Source organism: Nicotiana attenuata, unplaced genomic scaffold, assembly GCF_001879085.1.
Source record: "Nicotiana attenuata strain UT unplaced genomic scaffold, NIATTr2, whole genome shotgun sequence".
NCBI lineage: Eukaryota > Viridiplantae > Streptophyta > Magnoliopsida > Solanales > Solanaceae > Nicotiana > Nicotiana attenuata.
This window is the reverse complement of record NW_017672120.1, coordinates 100,355-118,415: the sequence shown is the minus strand read 5'-3', so window position 1 is coordinate 118,415 and position 18,061 is coordinate 100,355. Positions and strand designations below refer to the sequence as shown.

Below are 18,061 nucleotides of genomic sequence, written 5' to 3'. Positions count from 1 at the left end.
CTGAGATCGATGTCCTTAGGCGTACTGCCCCGCCACGTCCCGGGGACGCGATCCAAGATGCGCACGACATGTGGGTATATGCGGAGGCCAAATTGGACGTGTATAAAAAACTTCTTGTTGCGGGACGTGCCTCTGAGGAGGAAGTTCGGGAGCAGTGGCCTGAGGCTCGTGCCGCTGTGTAGCTTGTGGGTACAGCTCCGACTCTCCTGACCGAGAGGGCTACACTTCGGAGGACGTCAACCGGCTCGAGTCCGACCCATGGTTTAATGAGACTTACCGTCTCGGTGGCGATGGTCGAGAAGGAGAGCAAGCGGATGGCGATGGTAAATCTGGCGAGGCTCCTTAAGATTTGTATAGGTTTTGCCTTTTTTTCTTTTTGGAATGTAATAGGAGTCCTCCATGGGACTAAATGTATATAATTTTTGTCATAGTGAAAGAATTATACTTTTGTTGCTATTCTTTTGTGTTGTTCTTTGTTTATACATATTTTGTCACCGTCGAGCTTGGCTGGCGCATCGGTTGTGACGGCTTTTGGCCCGCAGGACGTAACTTCGACTGTCGTTGAAGTGTTATTCGTCGTTGTCGATCGTGGTCGACGATCATTGGCGATGGCCTTTGGCCCATAGGGTGTAACTTCGACTGTCGTTGAAGTGTTACCTGTCGTCGTCGAGCGTGGTCGACGATTATTGGCGATGGCCTTTGGCCCATAGGATGTAACTTCAACTGTCGTTGAAGTGTTATCCGTCGTCGTCGAGTGGGGTCGACGATCATTGGCGATGGATTGGCCCATAGGATGTAACTTCAACTGTCGTTGAAGTGTTATCCGTCGTCGTCGAGTGGGATCGACGATCATTGGCGATGGCCTTTGGCCCATAGGATGTAACTTCAACTGTCGTTGAAGTGTTATCCGTCGTCGTCGAGTGGGGTCGACGATCATTGGCGATGGCCTTTGGCCCATAGGATGGAGTGGGATCGACGATCTTTGGCGATGGCCTTTGGCCTCTTACATAATTGAGTTGGTGGCCTTAGCCGCTTACATAATGGAGAAGGTGGCCTTAGCCGCTTACATAATGGAGAAGGTGGCCTTAGCCGCTTACATAATGGAGTTGGTGGCCTTAGCCGCTTACATAATGGAGTAGGTGGCCTTAGCCGCTTACATAATGGAGAAGGTGGCCTTAGCCGCTTACATAATGGAGACTCAACTAGGCTAGTCCCTTTATTATATCGGCCTGGAGAACGCGTCGACTGGCCGGTATGATAAACCTGTCTCCATACGCCCCTGGGTGTCCCCTTCGCCGCCTCGTTAAAAACCTCCCCGAGAAAACCCAATTGGGACAAAACTCAGGTAAGGGAAAAAGAGTACGACTCGGGAGACGACCCTTAAAAATGGAAGTACTTGAGGTGGGCGATGTTCCAGTTGTTTTGGAGTATTTTTCCCTCCATTGTTTCCAACTGGAATGCTCTTTTGCCTGTATCTGCTGTGATTTTATACGGCCCGCTCCAATTGGCGCCCAGTTTCCCTTCGCTTGGGTCTTTTGACGCCGAAGTTTTGGCTTTGAGGACGTAGTCGCCTACTTTGAGCGGTCGTATTTTAGCTTTTCTGTTGTAATACCTTTCGACCTGTTGCTTTTGAGCCGTCATTCTTATGTGGGCCATATCCCTTCGTTCTTCTGCCTCGTCGAGGTCTTGAAGCCTACCCATGTCGTTGTCTGCTCCGCTGGTATGTGAATATCTCAGGCTTGGTTCTCCGATTTCGACTGGTATAACTGCGTCGGTTCCGTAGACCAGTGAGTACGGTGTTTCTCCTGTGCTGGATTTGGGCGTTGTCCGGTGTGCCCATAGTACCTCTGGTAGTAATTCGGCCAGATTCCTTTTTGCTTCTCGAGTTTCTCTTAAAAGTATGTGTTAATATTGTTTTGTTGGAGGATTCCGCTTGGCCGTTGGCGGCGGGGTGATATGGCGTGGAGAAGTATGCCGTTTGAATGTTCCATTTGTTCAAAGAAACTCCATTATCTTGTTTGCCGATGAAATTGGGGGCCATTATCGTAGCTGATTTCTTTGGGAATGCCGAAGACGGCATAATGATGTTTTTTTCCATATGAAGGCAATGACTTCTTGTTTCACGTATTTGGGCGTACGCAACCTGCTTCTACCCACTTGGAGAAATTAGTCAGTCAAAACTAACAGAAATCGTACTTTCCTCGTCCTGCTGGTAGGGACCGATTATGTCCATCCCGCCCTTTGATGGAAGGGCCAAGGTGATGGTACTGAGTGTAGGGGCTCTCAGCGGTTGATGTATCATGGGGGCGTACTTTTGGCACTGCTCGCTAACCTACGACACCGTACTCCGCTGCCTCCTTTTCAATTGTAGGACCAGTAGTACCCGGCTGGATGATGCAACGGACGAGCGCGATTGCCGGCATATGTGCGCTCACAGTGGCCCTCGTGTACCTCTTCGCTTACTTGCTCTTGTTTTGGTGTGGCCCAAGCACTTAGTGACGGGGTCCCCAATACGTTCTTTTGTACAATCGTGACTTATTAGGCAGTATCGGCGCACCTTGTATCGGAGCTTTTTTGGCTGCTTTTTTGTCGAGCGGGAGCTTCCCGTTTTGCAGATAGGAAGACAAACTGGTTGGCGCCAGTTCCCACAAGGTTTAGGACAAAAAGAATTTAAAGAGAGTACCTCAGTGTGGATCTATGGCTGAAATGGGAGGAGGGTGACTATGTTTCCCTTGTTGATGTTTTTGGTGGCTGCAGCCAAATTTGGCTAGGCCGTCCTGCTTCGATGTTCTGCGCCCTCGCGGATTTGTTCCATGCGGCATACCGTCGAATTCGGTCATCACCTTGTGAATTTCGGATTATATTTTTGCAGTCTCTGTTTCCTTGATCTGGTTAAGTCCCGGTGACGCCTGGTTTACCACGAGTTTTGAGAATGGCAGTGGAGATGAGTCGTCAGGCTCCATAACTTAGTGGCAGCTTCATAACCTGGCACATCACAGCCTCGTACTGGTCCTCGTTGTAGTCATCTCGGGGCTATCGTAGTGGACTGACGAATTATTTTGCCCGTGGGGACTCGAGTACAGTCCCAGTCCCCCGATGCCCAGGCGTTGGAGAGCGCCGTCATGTAGAGGGTCCAGAAGGTCGGTACTTAGGAGTGGGCAACGAATGGCCTCTAGTTTCTGCCTTCCGGAGAATCTCGGTACTTAAATCGGCAACAAAATCTGCAAGTACCTGCGACTTGATGGCGTTTCTCGGGTGATACGATATGTCATGCCGCTGAGCTCTATGGCCTATCTGGCGAGCCTGCCCGATTGTCGGGCTTGTGGTAGGATGCTTCTCAAGGGAAGGTCGTTATACTTTTATTGGATGACACTGAAAGTAGGGTCTAAGTTTTCGTGAAGCTCTACCAGTGCAGAGCCAGCCTCTCGAGGTGTGGATACCGTATTTCAGCGTCCACTAGGGTTTTGCTGAAATAGTAAATAGGAAAGACTGCATACCTTTGTTTTTCCACGGGCCAGGAACTGCGCTGACGGGGCGACTTCGGACACTGCCAGGTATATTAGCAAGGGTTTTCGCCAGGGTTTGCTTTAACTAGGCCAATGGTGGAGAAGACAGGTATTCTTTCAATTTTTTTAAAGCCTCGGCGCATTCCCTCGTTCCATTGTAGTCCTGTGTCTTCTTCTCAATACGTTAAAAAATTTATGGCACCTGTCGGAGGATTGCGAGATGAATCTGGATAGGGCGGCTATTCGTCCTATCAGCTTTTATACCTATTTTTTACTGTGTAAGGTCTCGGTATTGCGTCTATCGCCTTGGATCTAGTCAGGATTGACTTTGATACCTCGTTGTGATACGAGGAAACCCAAGAACTTTCCTGATGCTACGTCGAAGGGCGCATTTTTTTTCCTGGATTTTAATTTCATCCCATAATGTCGTAGTATCTTTCAAAGGCTTCTTTCCGATGGTCGAGGTGGTCTTCCTTTGTTTGCCGATTTTACCAGCATATCGTCGTGTAGACCTCATGGGTCTTTGCCAAGCTGTTCCTTGAACATCCTGGTAACTAGCCTCTGATACGTCGCCCCTGTGTTTTTGAGTCCGAAGGGCATCACTTTGTAGAAATACGTTCCCTGGTGGGTGATGAAAATTGTCTTTTCTTGGTCCTCCTCCGGCCATCATGATCTGGTTTAGCGGAGTAGGCATCTAGGAAGCTTAGCAGCTCATGTCCTGCTGTGGCGTCGATCAACTGGTCGAGTGTGAGGTAACGGGAACGAGTCCTTCGGGCATGCCTTGTTAAGGTCTGTGAAATCTACGCACATCCTCCACTTCCCGTTTTTCTTTTTGACCATGACGACATTGGCGACCCATTGGGGATATTTTGATTCCCTTATGGACCCGTTGGCCAGTAGTTTATCTACCTCTTCGCTGACGGCCTCGTTGATTGCGGCGTTGAACTTTCTTCTAACTTGCCGCACGGGTGGATATAGTGGGTCGACGTTCAGTTTGTGGGTGGCAATGTCTCTTGGTATCCCCGGCATATCTGAATGAGAAAAAGCAAATAGATCTGCGTGGTTAGTTAAAAATTCATGGTACTTACTTGGGTCGCAGAGGCTGTGTCCGATGTAGGCTTTTTTTGAGTGGTCGGTGCTGTCCAGTTGTACTGGGTTGAGATCCTCGACCGTTGCTTTGCAGGCTTCTACGATGTCCGGATCTTTGATGGCTTCCGTTGTCGGGTCGACCTTAGTCCCCGACACGGCTGATTGCTATGCTTCCGCACTTGCTCCTTTCAACTGCTTGGTGTGTGAGTAGTCTTGAGCGATTCGGTAGCATTCTTGCGCGGTGCGCGGCTCGCCCCGAATGCTAAATATTCCCCAAGGGGTGGGGAACTTGATCACTTGGTAGAAGCTTGAGGGGACTGCTCGCATGGCGTGTATCCACGGGCGTCCTATGATGGCGTTGTAGGCTGTTTCTTGGTTCATAACGTGGAAAGTGGTTTCCAGCGTAACTCCTCCTGCTAAAATCGGCAATGATACCTCCCCGGAGGTTCGTTCCACTACATTGTTAAAACCTGTCAGTGTTATCCAACGCAGTATTATCCTATCTTAGAGCCTCATTTGCGCGAGGACCCTTGGATGGATAATACAGGCGCCGCTTCCGTCATCAACCATGATTCTCTTAACATCAGTGTTAGAATACGTAAAGTTATGACCAAAGCATCATAATGAGGAAAAGACAAACCGTCGGCATCTGACTTATCGAAGGTGATACTTTCTTCGAAGTCATCATACCATTCGTGGGCGATTGTTCGCTTCAGTTTGTGCGAAGTGGTGAACTTTACATGGTTGATTGCTGAATTGTCGCCTCCTCCGACGATCATGTTGATGGTGCATGTAGGCGAAGGCGGCTTTGGCGGCCCTTGAGGTTGATCCCGCCCTCGTGCGAAGTTGATCTTTCCCTTGTCGCTAAGTAGCTCCCTTAAGTATCCTTGGTTCAGCATTCTGATCACCTCCTGCCGCAGCCCTATGCAATCTTCGGTTTTGTGCCCTCGTTCTTGGTGGAACTCGCACAGGACATTTGACTTTCTCATGGCGGGGTCTGATTTCATCTTCTGCGGCCATTGTACCTTGGTGCCCAGCTTCTCCAGTGCGTACACTGTTTCTGAGCTCGCAGGTGCGGTTACACCGGATACCAGCTGCTTCAATTCTTCTACAAATTCCAAATTTGATCCGTTAACCATCCGGAATCCACCCGAGGCCCCCAGGACCCCAACCAATCATACCAACCAGTCCCAAAACATAATGCAGACCTGCTCGAGACCTCAAATCACATCAAACAACGTCGAAATCTCGAATCACACACCAATTTGAGCTTTGTGAACTTTAGAACTTCAAACTTCTACATTCGATGCCGAAACCTCTCAAATCACACCCGATTGACCTTAAATTTTGAACACAAGTCATATTCGACATTACTGACCTACTCCAACATCCGGAATCAGAATACGACCTCGATATCAAAAATTCCACTTCCGGTCAAACTTTTTAAAAACTTTCAAATTTCTAACTTTAGCCAAATGACTCCAAAATGACCTACGGACCTCCAAATCCACTTCCGTTCGTGCTCCCGATAACACTGAAATGCACTTCAACCCTAACTTATGGAATTCTTCCAAAATGCTAACTTCCACAATAGGCGCCAAAATGCTCCTGGGTCATCCAAAACCCGATCCGGGCATACGCCCAAGTCCAAAATTATCATACGAACCTGTTGAAACCTTTAAATATGGATTTCGAGGTCGTTTACTAGAAAATTCAATCTTAGTAAATTCTTCTAACTTAAAGCTTCCGAAATGAGAATTCTCTTTCCAAATCAACTTCGAACTTCCCGGAATTCAATTCCGACCATGTGTACAAGTCATAATACCTTAAGTGAAGCTGCTCATAGCGTCAAACAATCGAACGCCGCACTAGAGCTCAAAATGACTGGTCGGGTCGTTACACTATATGTGTCTTTTCATTTTGAAAGGATTAGAGGATAAGTGGAATAGTGAGTACGATAATGTCGCAAACCACAATAGTAAGAGTGGTTAATCCTAGCATAGAGGTTGAATCACAAACGAGGGAGGTTATTGTGAAATTATATTTGTATGGTAGGTTCATACGATATATAAGGGAACTTATATTGGTTTTAATATTATATAATTTCTCTTGAAGTTAACAAAAGATCTATATATATAAACTCATGCTCTATGTTATCCTCGAGAAACTATAGACTAATGAAAGACTTATAAGAGGCTACATGGGAAGCAGAAGAAGACATGAAAAAAACGTATCCTCATTCATTTGAGGAAGGGGTATGTAGATGTTCCATGTTTGAAGATTTTATTTCTACTTATATGTGTACAAGTTTTGATAGCTTTGTATGATCATGAGTGGCCTACATTTTGGGTTGTAGTTGGATAGTCGTATGGGCTATAAGTGATTGAGATTTGACATGTTGAAAATATTGTGGTTGCTCTAGCTCTAAAGGAAGCACTATAGAAATCATAAGAATTCAAAGTATTGGCCAAATTTTGCATTATAGATAAACTATGCAAAAGAGATAGAGAGCTAATGGTAGGATTTTTAACTTTAAGTGACTCATTCGACATTCGAGGACTATTGTCATGTAAGGGCGGAAGATTGTAAAGCCCCGATTTTTTTTTCTAAGTATTGCATTCTCGCTCAAGCTCTAAGTTGGACACAAAGATGTGTGAAAAGATATGAAGACATAAAATACATAAATCTTGTGTTAGATGTTATATCCAACATTTCATACGTAAAAGTTTCTTTATAGATTAGTCGACGTAGACTCGGGGATGAGATTATTTTTGAGGTTATAAGCATTTAGGCTATTTATAACAGGCGATAAGTATGTGTCGTAAAGGTTAAAGGGTAAACGAATCAAAGAAAATGAGTTTCATTGAAGGTTGTCGATTTGGGATAAAATATGGTCTGAGCGATAATACCCGATATTTATGGACTAGTGTCATACAAGGTACCACATGACCATGATAGTGGGGTACACAAAGTGTTTCCCTCACTTACGTTACTCTCATAATTTTGGCAGATATTATTCATGTTTATATCTTAGACTCATGCTCAAGGGTGTTCGACATGTTGGACTGAGGCACTCGTCATGGCCTATCGGCTTAGGTCATGACAAAAGTGGTATCAGAGCAGTTCTGTCCTAGGGTTGTCTACAGACTGTGTCTCGTACAATCTTGTTTATGGGTGTGTTGTGCACCACACATATAAACAGGAGGCTACAGGATATTTGGTATGGTTACATTTCTTTTTAATCCATATTGTGCAATTGAACCGAATCGTAAGTATCCACTCCTAATCTTTACCTTATTTATGTTTTTAGTGATACCTATAACTACTAGACGACGACGCAAGCCGCTAGCACACTTCAGAAGGCTACGAAGGTGTTAAAAGGAGATATAAGTTACACTATGGAGTCAGATCCATCGGAGATCATGGTTTCTATCGAGGAGGATCCATGTGAGACATTCGTTCGAGTAGATTCGATCTCGCCGGCACCAGATAGGGTGAGAGGAGTTTCGACCTCACCAAGGCGCTTAGTTTCACTATCAGGTCCCGTTGATCAGGGTATAAGGGGAGTGATGCGCGGATTGGCACAACCGGGTTCCCCTCATGCTCAAAACTATGTCAGGGTATTTGCTGACACCAACTCTACTGAGGTTTCGGATAGTCCATAGTCTTGGGAGTCCGTCAATCAAAGTTCGTCGGTGTATGCTATGGGATATGCAGAGGAAGAGGATAGTAGTCGGTATAAGAGGAGGAAGGTAGCTGATAAGGATATGAAGATTCCACTTCAAAGTTTGTCGGATCGAGGCTCTCATATAGGATAGGGTGAGGACCCTTTACTATAGACTTCCTCCAGATGATAGCTTTTGGTTGGTGAGCTCCACTTCTTCTTGGAGTATTACCAAGTCATCATTCTGAATATGTTAGGTTGTTTTATGAGGACATAGGGAGCCATGTCCCGACTTACATATAGTATGGTCATGTTTTCATTGAGGTTTCGCAGACAGTATCCTGTATATAGTTTTGGGTATGACATGTCTACGGCCTTGTCGGCCCTTATACATCTATATAAACCTTTTTTTGAATAAGAGGTACGCGGAGCTTAGTTGGGTAGAATTTGATCTTATAGTGGGTATGGATTGGTTGGCTTCTTTTTATGCTAACATTGATTGTAGATCAAAGATGGTTCGATTCTAATTCCCAAAAGAGCCTGTTTTTGGAGTGTAAAGGTAATACGGCATCGCCGAGAGGTAGATTTATTCCTATCTTAAGGCAAGGAAGATGATAAGAAAATGTTTTGATTATCACTTACTTCGGGTAAAGACAGTGAAAGTAGAGTCACCAACCGTTCAATCTGTCCCTGTGGTTAATGAGTTTACCGATGTTTATTTTTTCGATAAACTTTCGGGTCTCCTGCCAGAGTAAGAGATTGAGTTTGCTATTGACCTATTACCAGGTATTCACCTAATATCTATTCCACCCTATAGAATGGCACATGCAGAGCTCAGAGAGTTGAAGGAACAACTAAGGGACTTGCTTGAAAAAGGCCTTATCAGACCTAGTACATCACCATGGGAGCACCTGTGTTATTTGTGAGGAAGAAAGATGGTTTCTTGCGGATGTGTATTGATTATAGACAGTTGAATAAGATGACGATCAAGAATAAGTACCCATTCCCGAGGATTGATGATTTATTTGATGAATTTCAAGGTGCCAAGTGTTTCTCGAAGATAGACGTGAGGTCCGGGTACCATCAGGTAAGGGTTAAGGAGAAAGATATCGCGCAGACAGCATTAAGGACCAGATATGGGAACTTTGAGTTTCGTGTCAAGTCATTCGGTTTGACTAATGCCCCAGCAGTATTCATGGACTTGATGAACTGAGTGTTCAGACCCTTTCTAGATCTATTCGTCATTGTATTATTTTATGGTATATTGGTGTACTCTCGTTAAGAGGCTGAGCACCCAGATCATTTGCATACTGTGCTCAAAGTTCTACAAAAAGGGAAGTTGTATGCAAAATTCTCTAAATGTGAATTCTTCTTGAATTCTGTAGCTTTCCTTTGGCATATTATTTCAAGTGAAGGTATCCGAGTTAATACCCAAGAGATTGAGGCAGTAAATACTTGACCTAGACCTACGACACCCAGGGAGGTTCGTATATTTCTCAGTTTGGCAGGTTATTACACGATACATGTAAAGGGATTTTCTTCTCTTTCAGCAGCTTTGACAAAAGTGGTGTGACGATTTGATGTCTCTCTTGATGTTCCAAAATAACATAAGAAAATCTATGGTGCAAGCAAGTTGAAGGAAGGTTGCAAATACGTACAAATAGATATGTGTAGGTCGCAAGCTAAAGTATGGTAGAGCGACAAGGTTTTAGGAAGACAGGAGTAAGGATAAGAAAATGTGAGTGAGAAGGTGATGAGAATGGATAAGTGCTCTAGATTAAGCCCATGAAAATAAGAGAGCTGATGGTTTCTCTAAGTTATAGAAAGATCAGTATAGCCTGAATGAACTCAAAGGAGTCTAAGACTAGTAGCATTTAGAATATATGGAATGCTGCCCTGGCGTAACTGTGATAGATAAAGGATGACATTTGGGCCTTCAAAAGGGGGGATTTCATGAATTACAAAAGATTAGTGTTTACCTTGAAAGTTATATTACAATTAGATTTGATTTTGTGGTTCTAAAAATACGTGATTTATTTTTATGCTAGTTGTGAGGCGGTAGATGTTAAGTGTGATACTAGAAAATAAGATAAGAGCTTGATGATAGCGTGACAAGCAAACTGAGTGGTCGAGAGTCGGGGTCTCGATCAAGCCTATACAGGGCCTCGAGGTCGAGCTAAAGCATTGGACTGTGTATAGCCGATGAAGGACTAACAGTTCTAAAAACTTTGATGATGTCTCTTTATGATCAATGATAAGTAATAAATGAAGAACAATCAATGAAACACGATAAATGTAAGCAATGTATTAAATGTTAGCAATAAAATCAAGGGAGAATGTGTTTTAAGTTGGAGAGCAGAGAATGTTCTTGTTCTAGTATTGAATATCATGTGTTGCAAAATGATAAGGATCCCCTTTATATATGAGGGGGAATCCCAACAAGGTACAGATGCATTTATTACAAAGATATACGACTGGCACGGCCATTTAATGATATGGTAGGGGCTTGTACTAGCCTAATAGACTTGGTCAGCTTTAACCACGTGTCTTGGGAACTTCTCGTTTGTCCACCATAGCCACTGATTTACACTGCCCCGAGGTCGATTATTGAGAACCCTCGTGGTCGAGCCTCGAGCTGCGCCTCGAGCCTTCTGGGTACGGGCTTATGAAGTGTCATAATGACTACAAAATCGGACTCTCTGATTTTAACCGTATACAGATAGTCCCCGCGTTTCTTAGAGTAAAATGATAAGAAACGATTTTGACCTTGAACTCCTCGAACCTCTCGTGATGATGTCATGCTCGTGATGTCAGTGTTCCAAGTGACTGAAAGCATCATATCAGTCCGTCTCCCTGAAAGCATTGATTATACTGTCGGTTTATTTATCAAAAAGGCAATTATTGCGCCATCAATCCGTTTCCCCAAAGGCATTGATTACGCTGTCGATCCGTTCCTCAAAGGCATTGATTATGCTATCAGTTATGCTTCCCAGAGGCATTGATTACGTCATCTGTTATGCTTCCCTAGAGGTATTGATTACGCCATCGGTCACGCTACCGTCGTCCTTTAAATGGGGGTTACTTGATCCAAACTTCATTAAAACTTTTTCCAACAGCATTTGGCCCTTTCCCTTCTCTACATCCTCTTCCAAATTTCTATCTTTATGGTACAAACTTGTGGCCATAAGGCCATATGGAAAAAGCTTTGTCAGTTATGCCGTGGATCTTTTTCAAAGCCCATCCCCACTGATTGGGATTATTCTGAGTTGTTGTTGTTTGATGACACTGGAAATATGGGTTTAGTTTCCTAGAGGCTCTTATTAAAGAAAGCACTAATTTTTCTTAGTGCGGATATCTAGTTTCGGCCTCACCTAAGGTCAAACTAACATAATAGATAGGGAATTGCATACCTTGTTCTCCTCGGACCAGGACTCCACTTAACGCTATCTCCGAGACCGCCAAGTACAAGTAGAGTTGTTCGTCCACTTTCCGGGTATGAAGTAGTAGTGTGCTCGATAAATATCGCTTTAGTTCTTCCAAGGCCTACTGGCATTTCGGAGTCCATGCAAAATTTCTCTTCTACTTAAGGAGAGAGAAGAATCGGTGACTCCTATCTGAGGACCTCGAAATGAATCGTCCTTGGGCGGCTGCGCCGTTAGCCTCTGTACGACCTTTACATTATCTACGACCGTGATATCCTTGATAGCTTTGATTTTATCGGGGGTGATCTCGATACCCCGATTGGACACCATGAAGCCACGAAACATGCCCGAGCCAACGCCGAACGTGCAGTTTTCTGGGTTAAGCCTCATATTGTACTTCCTCAATATTTCGAAGGTCTCCTACAAATGCTTTAAATGGTCCTCTGTTCAAAGGGACTTAACTAGCATTTCATCAATATAAACTTCCATAGATTTACCTATTTGTTCTTCAAACATTCGATTTACTAGGCGTTGGTAGGTTACACCAGCTTTTTTAGTCCGAATGGCATTACGTTGTAACAGTAGGTGCCATACTTTGTGATGAATGAAGTCTTTTCCTGGTCGTCCGGGTTCATTTGTAAAACTGAGAGTCTCGTGGCCGGCCATGGCATCAATCATACGATCGATGTTAGGAAAAGGAAAAGATTCACTGGGGCATGTTTTATTCAGGTCTTTATAATCTACACACATTCTAAGTTTGTTTCCCTTTTTAGGGACTACCACTACGTTTGCTAGCCATTCAAGATACTTTACTTCCCTAACAGATCCTATTTTGAGAAGTTTGGTTACCCCGTCCTTGATGAAGGCATGCTTAATCTCGGACTGGCGCCTTCTTTTTTGCTTCATTGGGCGAAATTTAGGGTCCATGCTCAGCTTGTGAGTGGTAATTTCCGGCGGGATCCTTGTCATGTCGAGGTGGTACCAAGAAAAGCAATTCATTTTAGCTTTAAGAGAATGAATAAGTTTCTTCCTAAGCTCGGGGGTTTGCCCCGTGCCCCTGTATATCTGTCATTCGGGCTGATGTTTTTCCAGTATGACTTGTTCCAGATCTTCGACCATTGATTTGGTGGCATTGGAGTCATCAGGAATTATGAATGGTCGAGGTATCCCATAGTCGTCGTCATCGTCAGTCCCTCGCTTTTCCGATTGGGTCGAGACTGGTGTATGTGGTTGCTATTTTCCCTCCTATTTTCCCTTTGAATTCGATCCCTTTACTGAAGAAAGTGCCGACACCGGCATCACTTCGTAGATTGCAAGCATCTCCTTGGCGGCGGGCTGCTCCCCGTACACTGTTTTGACTCCTTCAGATGTCGGGAACTTCAGAACTTGGTGAAGGGTCGAGGGTACTGCTGTCATATTATAGATCTAAGGCCTTCCGAGCAAGGCGTTGTACCTTATGTCACCCTTGATTACATGGAACTTTGTTTCCTGGATGGTCTCGACCACGTTCACTGGCAAAATAATCTCACATTGGTAGTTTCGCTCCCCATGTTGAAGCCGTTAAGTTCTCAGGCTGCGGGCATAATTTGATCTTATAGGCCGAGCTGTTCTACACCCTCGTTCGAATAATGTTGGCCGAGCTGCTTGGATCAATCCAAACATGTTTAAATTGAATTTTATTCATAAGGACATATATTATCAGTACGTCGTTGTGAGGTTGTTTGATCCCTTCTACATCTTCGTCATTGAAAGACAAGGTCTCTTCCGGTAAGTAGTCCCATGTTCGCTTTTCCCTTGTGATCGTCACCTTGGTGCGTTTAAATTATATCGACTCCTCTAACGATTATGTGGATCACGTATTGTGGCATTTCTTGATCGTTCTGTCTGTTTGAGTCTTTGTTTTTGAAGTGGTATTTGGCCCGATAACTTAAGAATTCTCGAAGGTGCCCCTCGTTGAACAATTAGGCTACTTCCTCCCATAAATGTCTGCAAACTTCTATTTTATGGACATGGGTACTATGATACTTGCATATTGGTTTGGATTTCTCTGGGACGGATCGATCTGAAGAGGTAAAGGCCACCTGGTATCTTTGTTGGACGAATTATAGTAATTTGTTCCAACTTGAGACATAAACAAAGACAGGGATAATCAGACTTGCCAGAAGAGCCGATGTACAAATAAAGAATCTGTTTGGACATGAAATGGATATATCCATATATCTCTGATTCATATTTACGAGATGATAAAATATGGCAAAAGCTATACCGAAAATTAGTTCGCATAGACGTATTGGTTCACGTAAGGGTGCACGTAGAATACCAAAGCGAGTTATTCATGTTCAAGCAAGTTTCAATAATACCATTGTCACTGTTACAGATGTACGGGTTCGAGTAGTTTCTTGGTCCTCCGCCGGTACTTCTGGATTCAAAGGTACAAGAAGAGGAACAAAAAGCCGCAGCAGAAAACGCTATCTGTACAGTAGTGGATCAAGGTATGTCTGATGGCTGATACTATGGTGGAAGCATCCACATTGAAGCTATATTCTAACAATTGAGGTGCTTCTTTGGACCAAACATTCCTTCTATAATTACGAATGGAGTTGCGTCCAGGCTCGTTATTTCTTCTATGACCACCATTTGGCTGATATCGGTCTCTATTTGACCGTGGTTCCTGGTCGAAGTCCCTTTTAACTCTATCCACGGGCCTGTTAGGATAAACCGACCCAATTGGAGCCCCTAGTTTATCATCCTCAACCCTGATATTTGACTAATACCGATTATGCACATCGGCCTATGTGACAGCTGGATATTCGATCAAATTCTTCTTCAACTGCTCTGAAGCTATGGAACTCCGAGCATTGAGACATTGAGTAAAAACTTGAACGGCCCAATCGTCGGTGAGCGATGGAAAATCCATTCATTCCATTTGGAATCGAGATACAAATTCCTTGAGCATCTTGTTGTCTTTCTGCCTTACGTTGAAAAGGTCCGATTTTCTTGTAGCAACTTTAATGGCTCCATCGTGTCCCTTTACCAAAAAATCTGCAAGCATAACAAATGAATGAATAGTGTTATCCTTGATAGAGTCTCCCCGAATTTCTACAGCAATGCAGATTCAATCTGGTCATGTTCCAAGTCAGTCCCCTTGATGGCGCACGTGTATGAGGTGACATGTTCGTTTGGATCTGTCGTCCCGTTATATTTTGAATTTTTGGGCTTACGGAATTTCTTAGGCATTGGCTTCGGAGCCACACTCGGGGGAAAAGGTTTTTGCACAAACTTTTTGGAATCTAGTCCTTTCAATATTGGTGGTGCCCCCGGGATTTGGTCGACCCTGGAGTTATAAGTTTCCACCTTATTATCGTTTTCCTTGATCTTCTTTTCTCCTGTCTCGATTCTCTTTGTCAGTTCTTTGAGCATTCCTACGATAGCAGGGTTGGTCTCCGACTCTCCTCCATTCGATCTCTTTGGCAGCGATTCAGCTTTATGAACAATTTCTTGTGATGGCACGAGCTCGATCCTTCTTGGTGAACGATTTTGATTTTGGAGTTGTGCTATTGCAACTCGTTGAGTCTGCATCATTTCGAATATCTTTCGAAGGCTAATCCCCCCTTCTTCATCGCCCTGTGCATTCTAATTGGTCGTTCGAGCATCTCTGAGGATGCTATTCTCAGGTTCGATGACCAAATTCTCATTATGGCAATAAGGAGCTAACGTCGATTGGGTCCACGCCATCGAGGTTGATTGTAGGTACTCCGTTTCCTTGGGAGTCTATGTTGTCGTTCTCTCCATGGAAACCAGGGCCATTGTCTGTGTGTATAGGTGCTACTTGAGAGTTTGACATGTTGATCCTGGAATCAAAGACACTTCAAAGAACAAGCGTAAAATAGTGTGTGTTATAAAAATTGTACCAGGCAATCACTATTATCCTTAGCCCCATGGTGGGCGCCAATCTCTTTACCCTTAAAATTGGATAACAATTAAACTTATAAGTGGTTTTAAGGATATGTGATTTCACATAGCAAAAACAGATAAATTTGAGAATTAATGTTAGAAATTAGCAGTAAAATAAGGCAAACCAATATGATGAACAACTGTGGCCCTCAAGCTAAATTGCCCTCGAACTGACTGGATATGCTATTGAAAAGTATGAACTGAACAATAGAGCTTGCGAGAGGAAAAAAGTGTAATGTATTGCTTGGTGATGCATGAATATATCATTACAAAATGATTAGAACCCTCTTTATATAGTAGAGTAATTCTATTTATGGTACAATTTTAACTACAGAAGAAAATCCCATGATAGGCTAAATAACCTGTCTTGATGTGATACATGCCGAGATTTCCGCCATGATCCTTGCCTGGTCACGAATATCTCGGCTTTCTTTTATGCGTCTTAGCTGGCTCCCTTCGACCTCGCTCGACCTCTATCCCACTTCGGTCTCAATCACGGTAGGTCTCGATCTTGTTCGGGCATTAATTCATGTGCTTAGCAATCCATCCCCGGCCATAGTTCGTCATAAATCAAAGCCGATCCTGACTTATCGTGCTCCGTCCTTGATCTGTCTGACAAAAAGGGCAAGCCCGGTTTAGACCGTATACAATCTCTACTGCTATGAGTGACTTAAGTAGCTCATTTTGTCCTTAAGTTCTCATCTGAAGCTAATCTGATTTTAGTAACTAAAAACTTAGATAACTTGAGCTACTATTACCTGAGTACCAAAGTTGAAAAAGAGGTTTAGCCTATGATGCAGTCACTGAACCCGCTGCATTGTTGATACACTCACCAATTTTTACCTCCTAACACCATAAACATTAGAATCCTACCTATTTAATTATTCGATTATAAATCAGATCTAAAATGCAAGTTGTATTTGTTTATTTGATCTTTTGGTGATTAATGAGGATTTGAGGAAGATCATTCGAGAATTTAAAGGAGCATAAGCAAAGAATGAGAAGCTAAGCTGATCGACACACGGAGCCTATCTTGTTATTCCCAAGTCCTAATATTTCAGAAGCAGATTGAATTAGCTTTTAGACCTTCAAAATAGATATTATTAAAGTTGACTAATGTCATTAACTTTCAAATTTAACTAGCACATGATAAAACCAGCATGTCTTTCAGATGTTTAAGTTTCAAATCTTAGTGCTGCTGTGAATATCATTAAATATCTACACATGGCACCATTAACATATATAATGACATATGTATTAACTTTTTTGTAGTTGATTTGATTATTGTCAATGCAGATGGATTATAGATGCAGGTCATTTCACAATAAAAGTTAACTGATTCATACCATAAGGGCACATGTTTATCTGGTATAATTATTGTGTTTTGCACAATGAGCAGATGAAACTTAAGTGATGATCTATCTGCAATACAATTATAGCAACAGAATGTGTCAGAAGTCTTATCTTGCTTCAAGGACAGTGATGGACAAATCATTAACCGAACATTGTTCTGCTTTGGTTCCAAATGAATTTGATTCAGCTTCATTTCTTCTTGTGAAAAATGTTGGTTGTTTCACAGGAGGCATTGCCATACTTTCATTACCAAGCATTGAGATAACATCAGACATTGTTGGCCTATCTGTTGCACCTTCTTGTACACATAATAGTTCCGACATGAATAACTCGTAATAACAGTGTAGTGTCACACAGATCATCAAGAGCTGGATCCTTCAATTCCAATGCACACCCTTCCTTCCATAGTTCCCACGCCTAATCCAGAATGATCAATTATCTCAAATTTCGTAATGTTAATACTTAAACTTAAAAAGGGTGTCAAGAAAACATACATAAACTATTAAGTTGAGTGCACGATCAAATTGTTTTAAGCTAGTAGTTGTATGACCACTCACAATTTCAAGCATTAAGACTCCAAAACTGAAGACATCAGACTTGATTGAGAATGCTCCATCCATGGCGAACTCGAGAGCCATGTAACCACTGTGTAAAGACAGAAATTTCCTACTCAATCAGTATGAATATTCTACATGTTTTGTGAATTGATATCAAGAAATAACACACGCTTAACTGACTATGTTCCTACAACCCTGCGAGTCACTGCCTCCGTCTCGAATTGTTTGAAAATTCTTGCAAAATCAAAATCAACTATCTTGGGATTCACGTTTTTATCCAAGAGCACATTACTAGCTTTAAGATCCCTATGTATCACTCTCATTATTTAGTATTTGTGAATATAGAGCAATCCTTGTGAAATTCCTTCAATAATGTCAAACGTTTCTGCCAATCCAGTAGCTTCTTTCTTTCAGGATTTGCCAAAGACAGAAAGCATTTCATCAAAATTCTCGAAAACTACTTGATGATTACGTCTTTTTTTTGGAATAATAAAAAACCAAAGAGGAATAAGTCCA

At 43.0% G+C, this 18,061-nt stretch overlaps 1 protein-coding gene across 1 annotated transcript; it reads left to right on the top strand.

The window, feature by feature from the left end:
- Positions 1–13,931: 13,931 nt before the first annotated feature.
- On the top strand, positions 13,932–14,742 carry LOC109211947 (30S ribosomal protein S11-like). The gene is made up of 2 exons (XM_019375549.1): positions 13,932–14,173; positions 14,523–14,742. The coding sequence occupies exons 1-2, from the start codon at positions 13,932–13,934 to the stop codon at positions 14,740–14,742; spliced, it is 462 nt and encodes a 153-aa protein (XP_019231094.1).
- The last annotated feature ends 3,319 nt before the right edge of the window (positions 14,743–18,061 follow it).

Bases quoted from the DNA above. Each gene is read 5' to 3' on its own strand.
- LOC109211947 (XM_019375549.1), top strand. From the start codon at position 13,932: ATGGCAAAAGCTATACCGAAAATTAGTTCGCATAGACGTATTGGTTCA. The intron at 14,174-14,522 runs GTATGTCTGATG...ACTGCTCTGAAG, and splicing joins CTGTACAGTAGTGGATCAAG to CTATGGAACTCCGAGCATTG.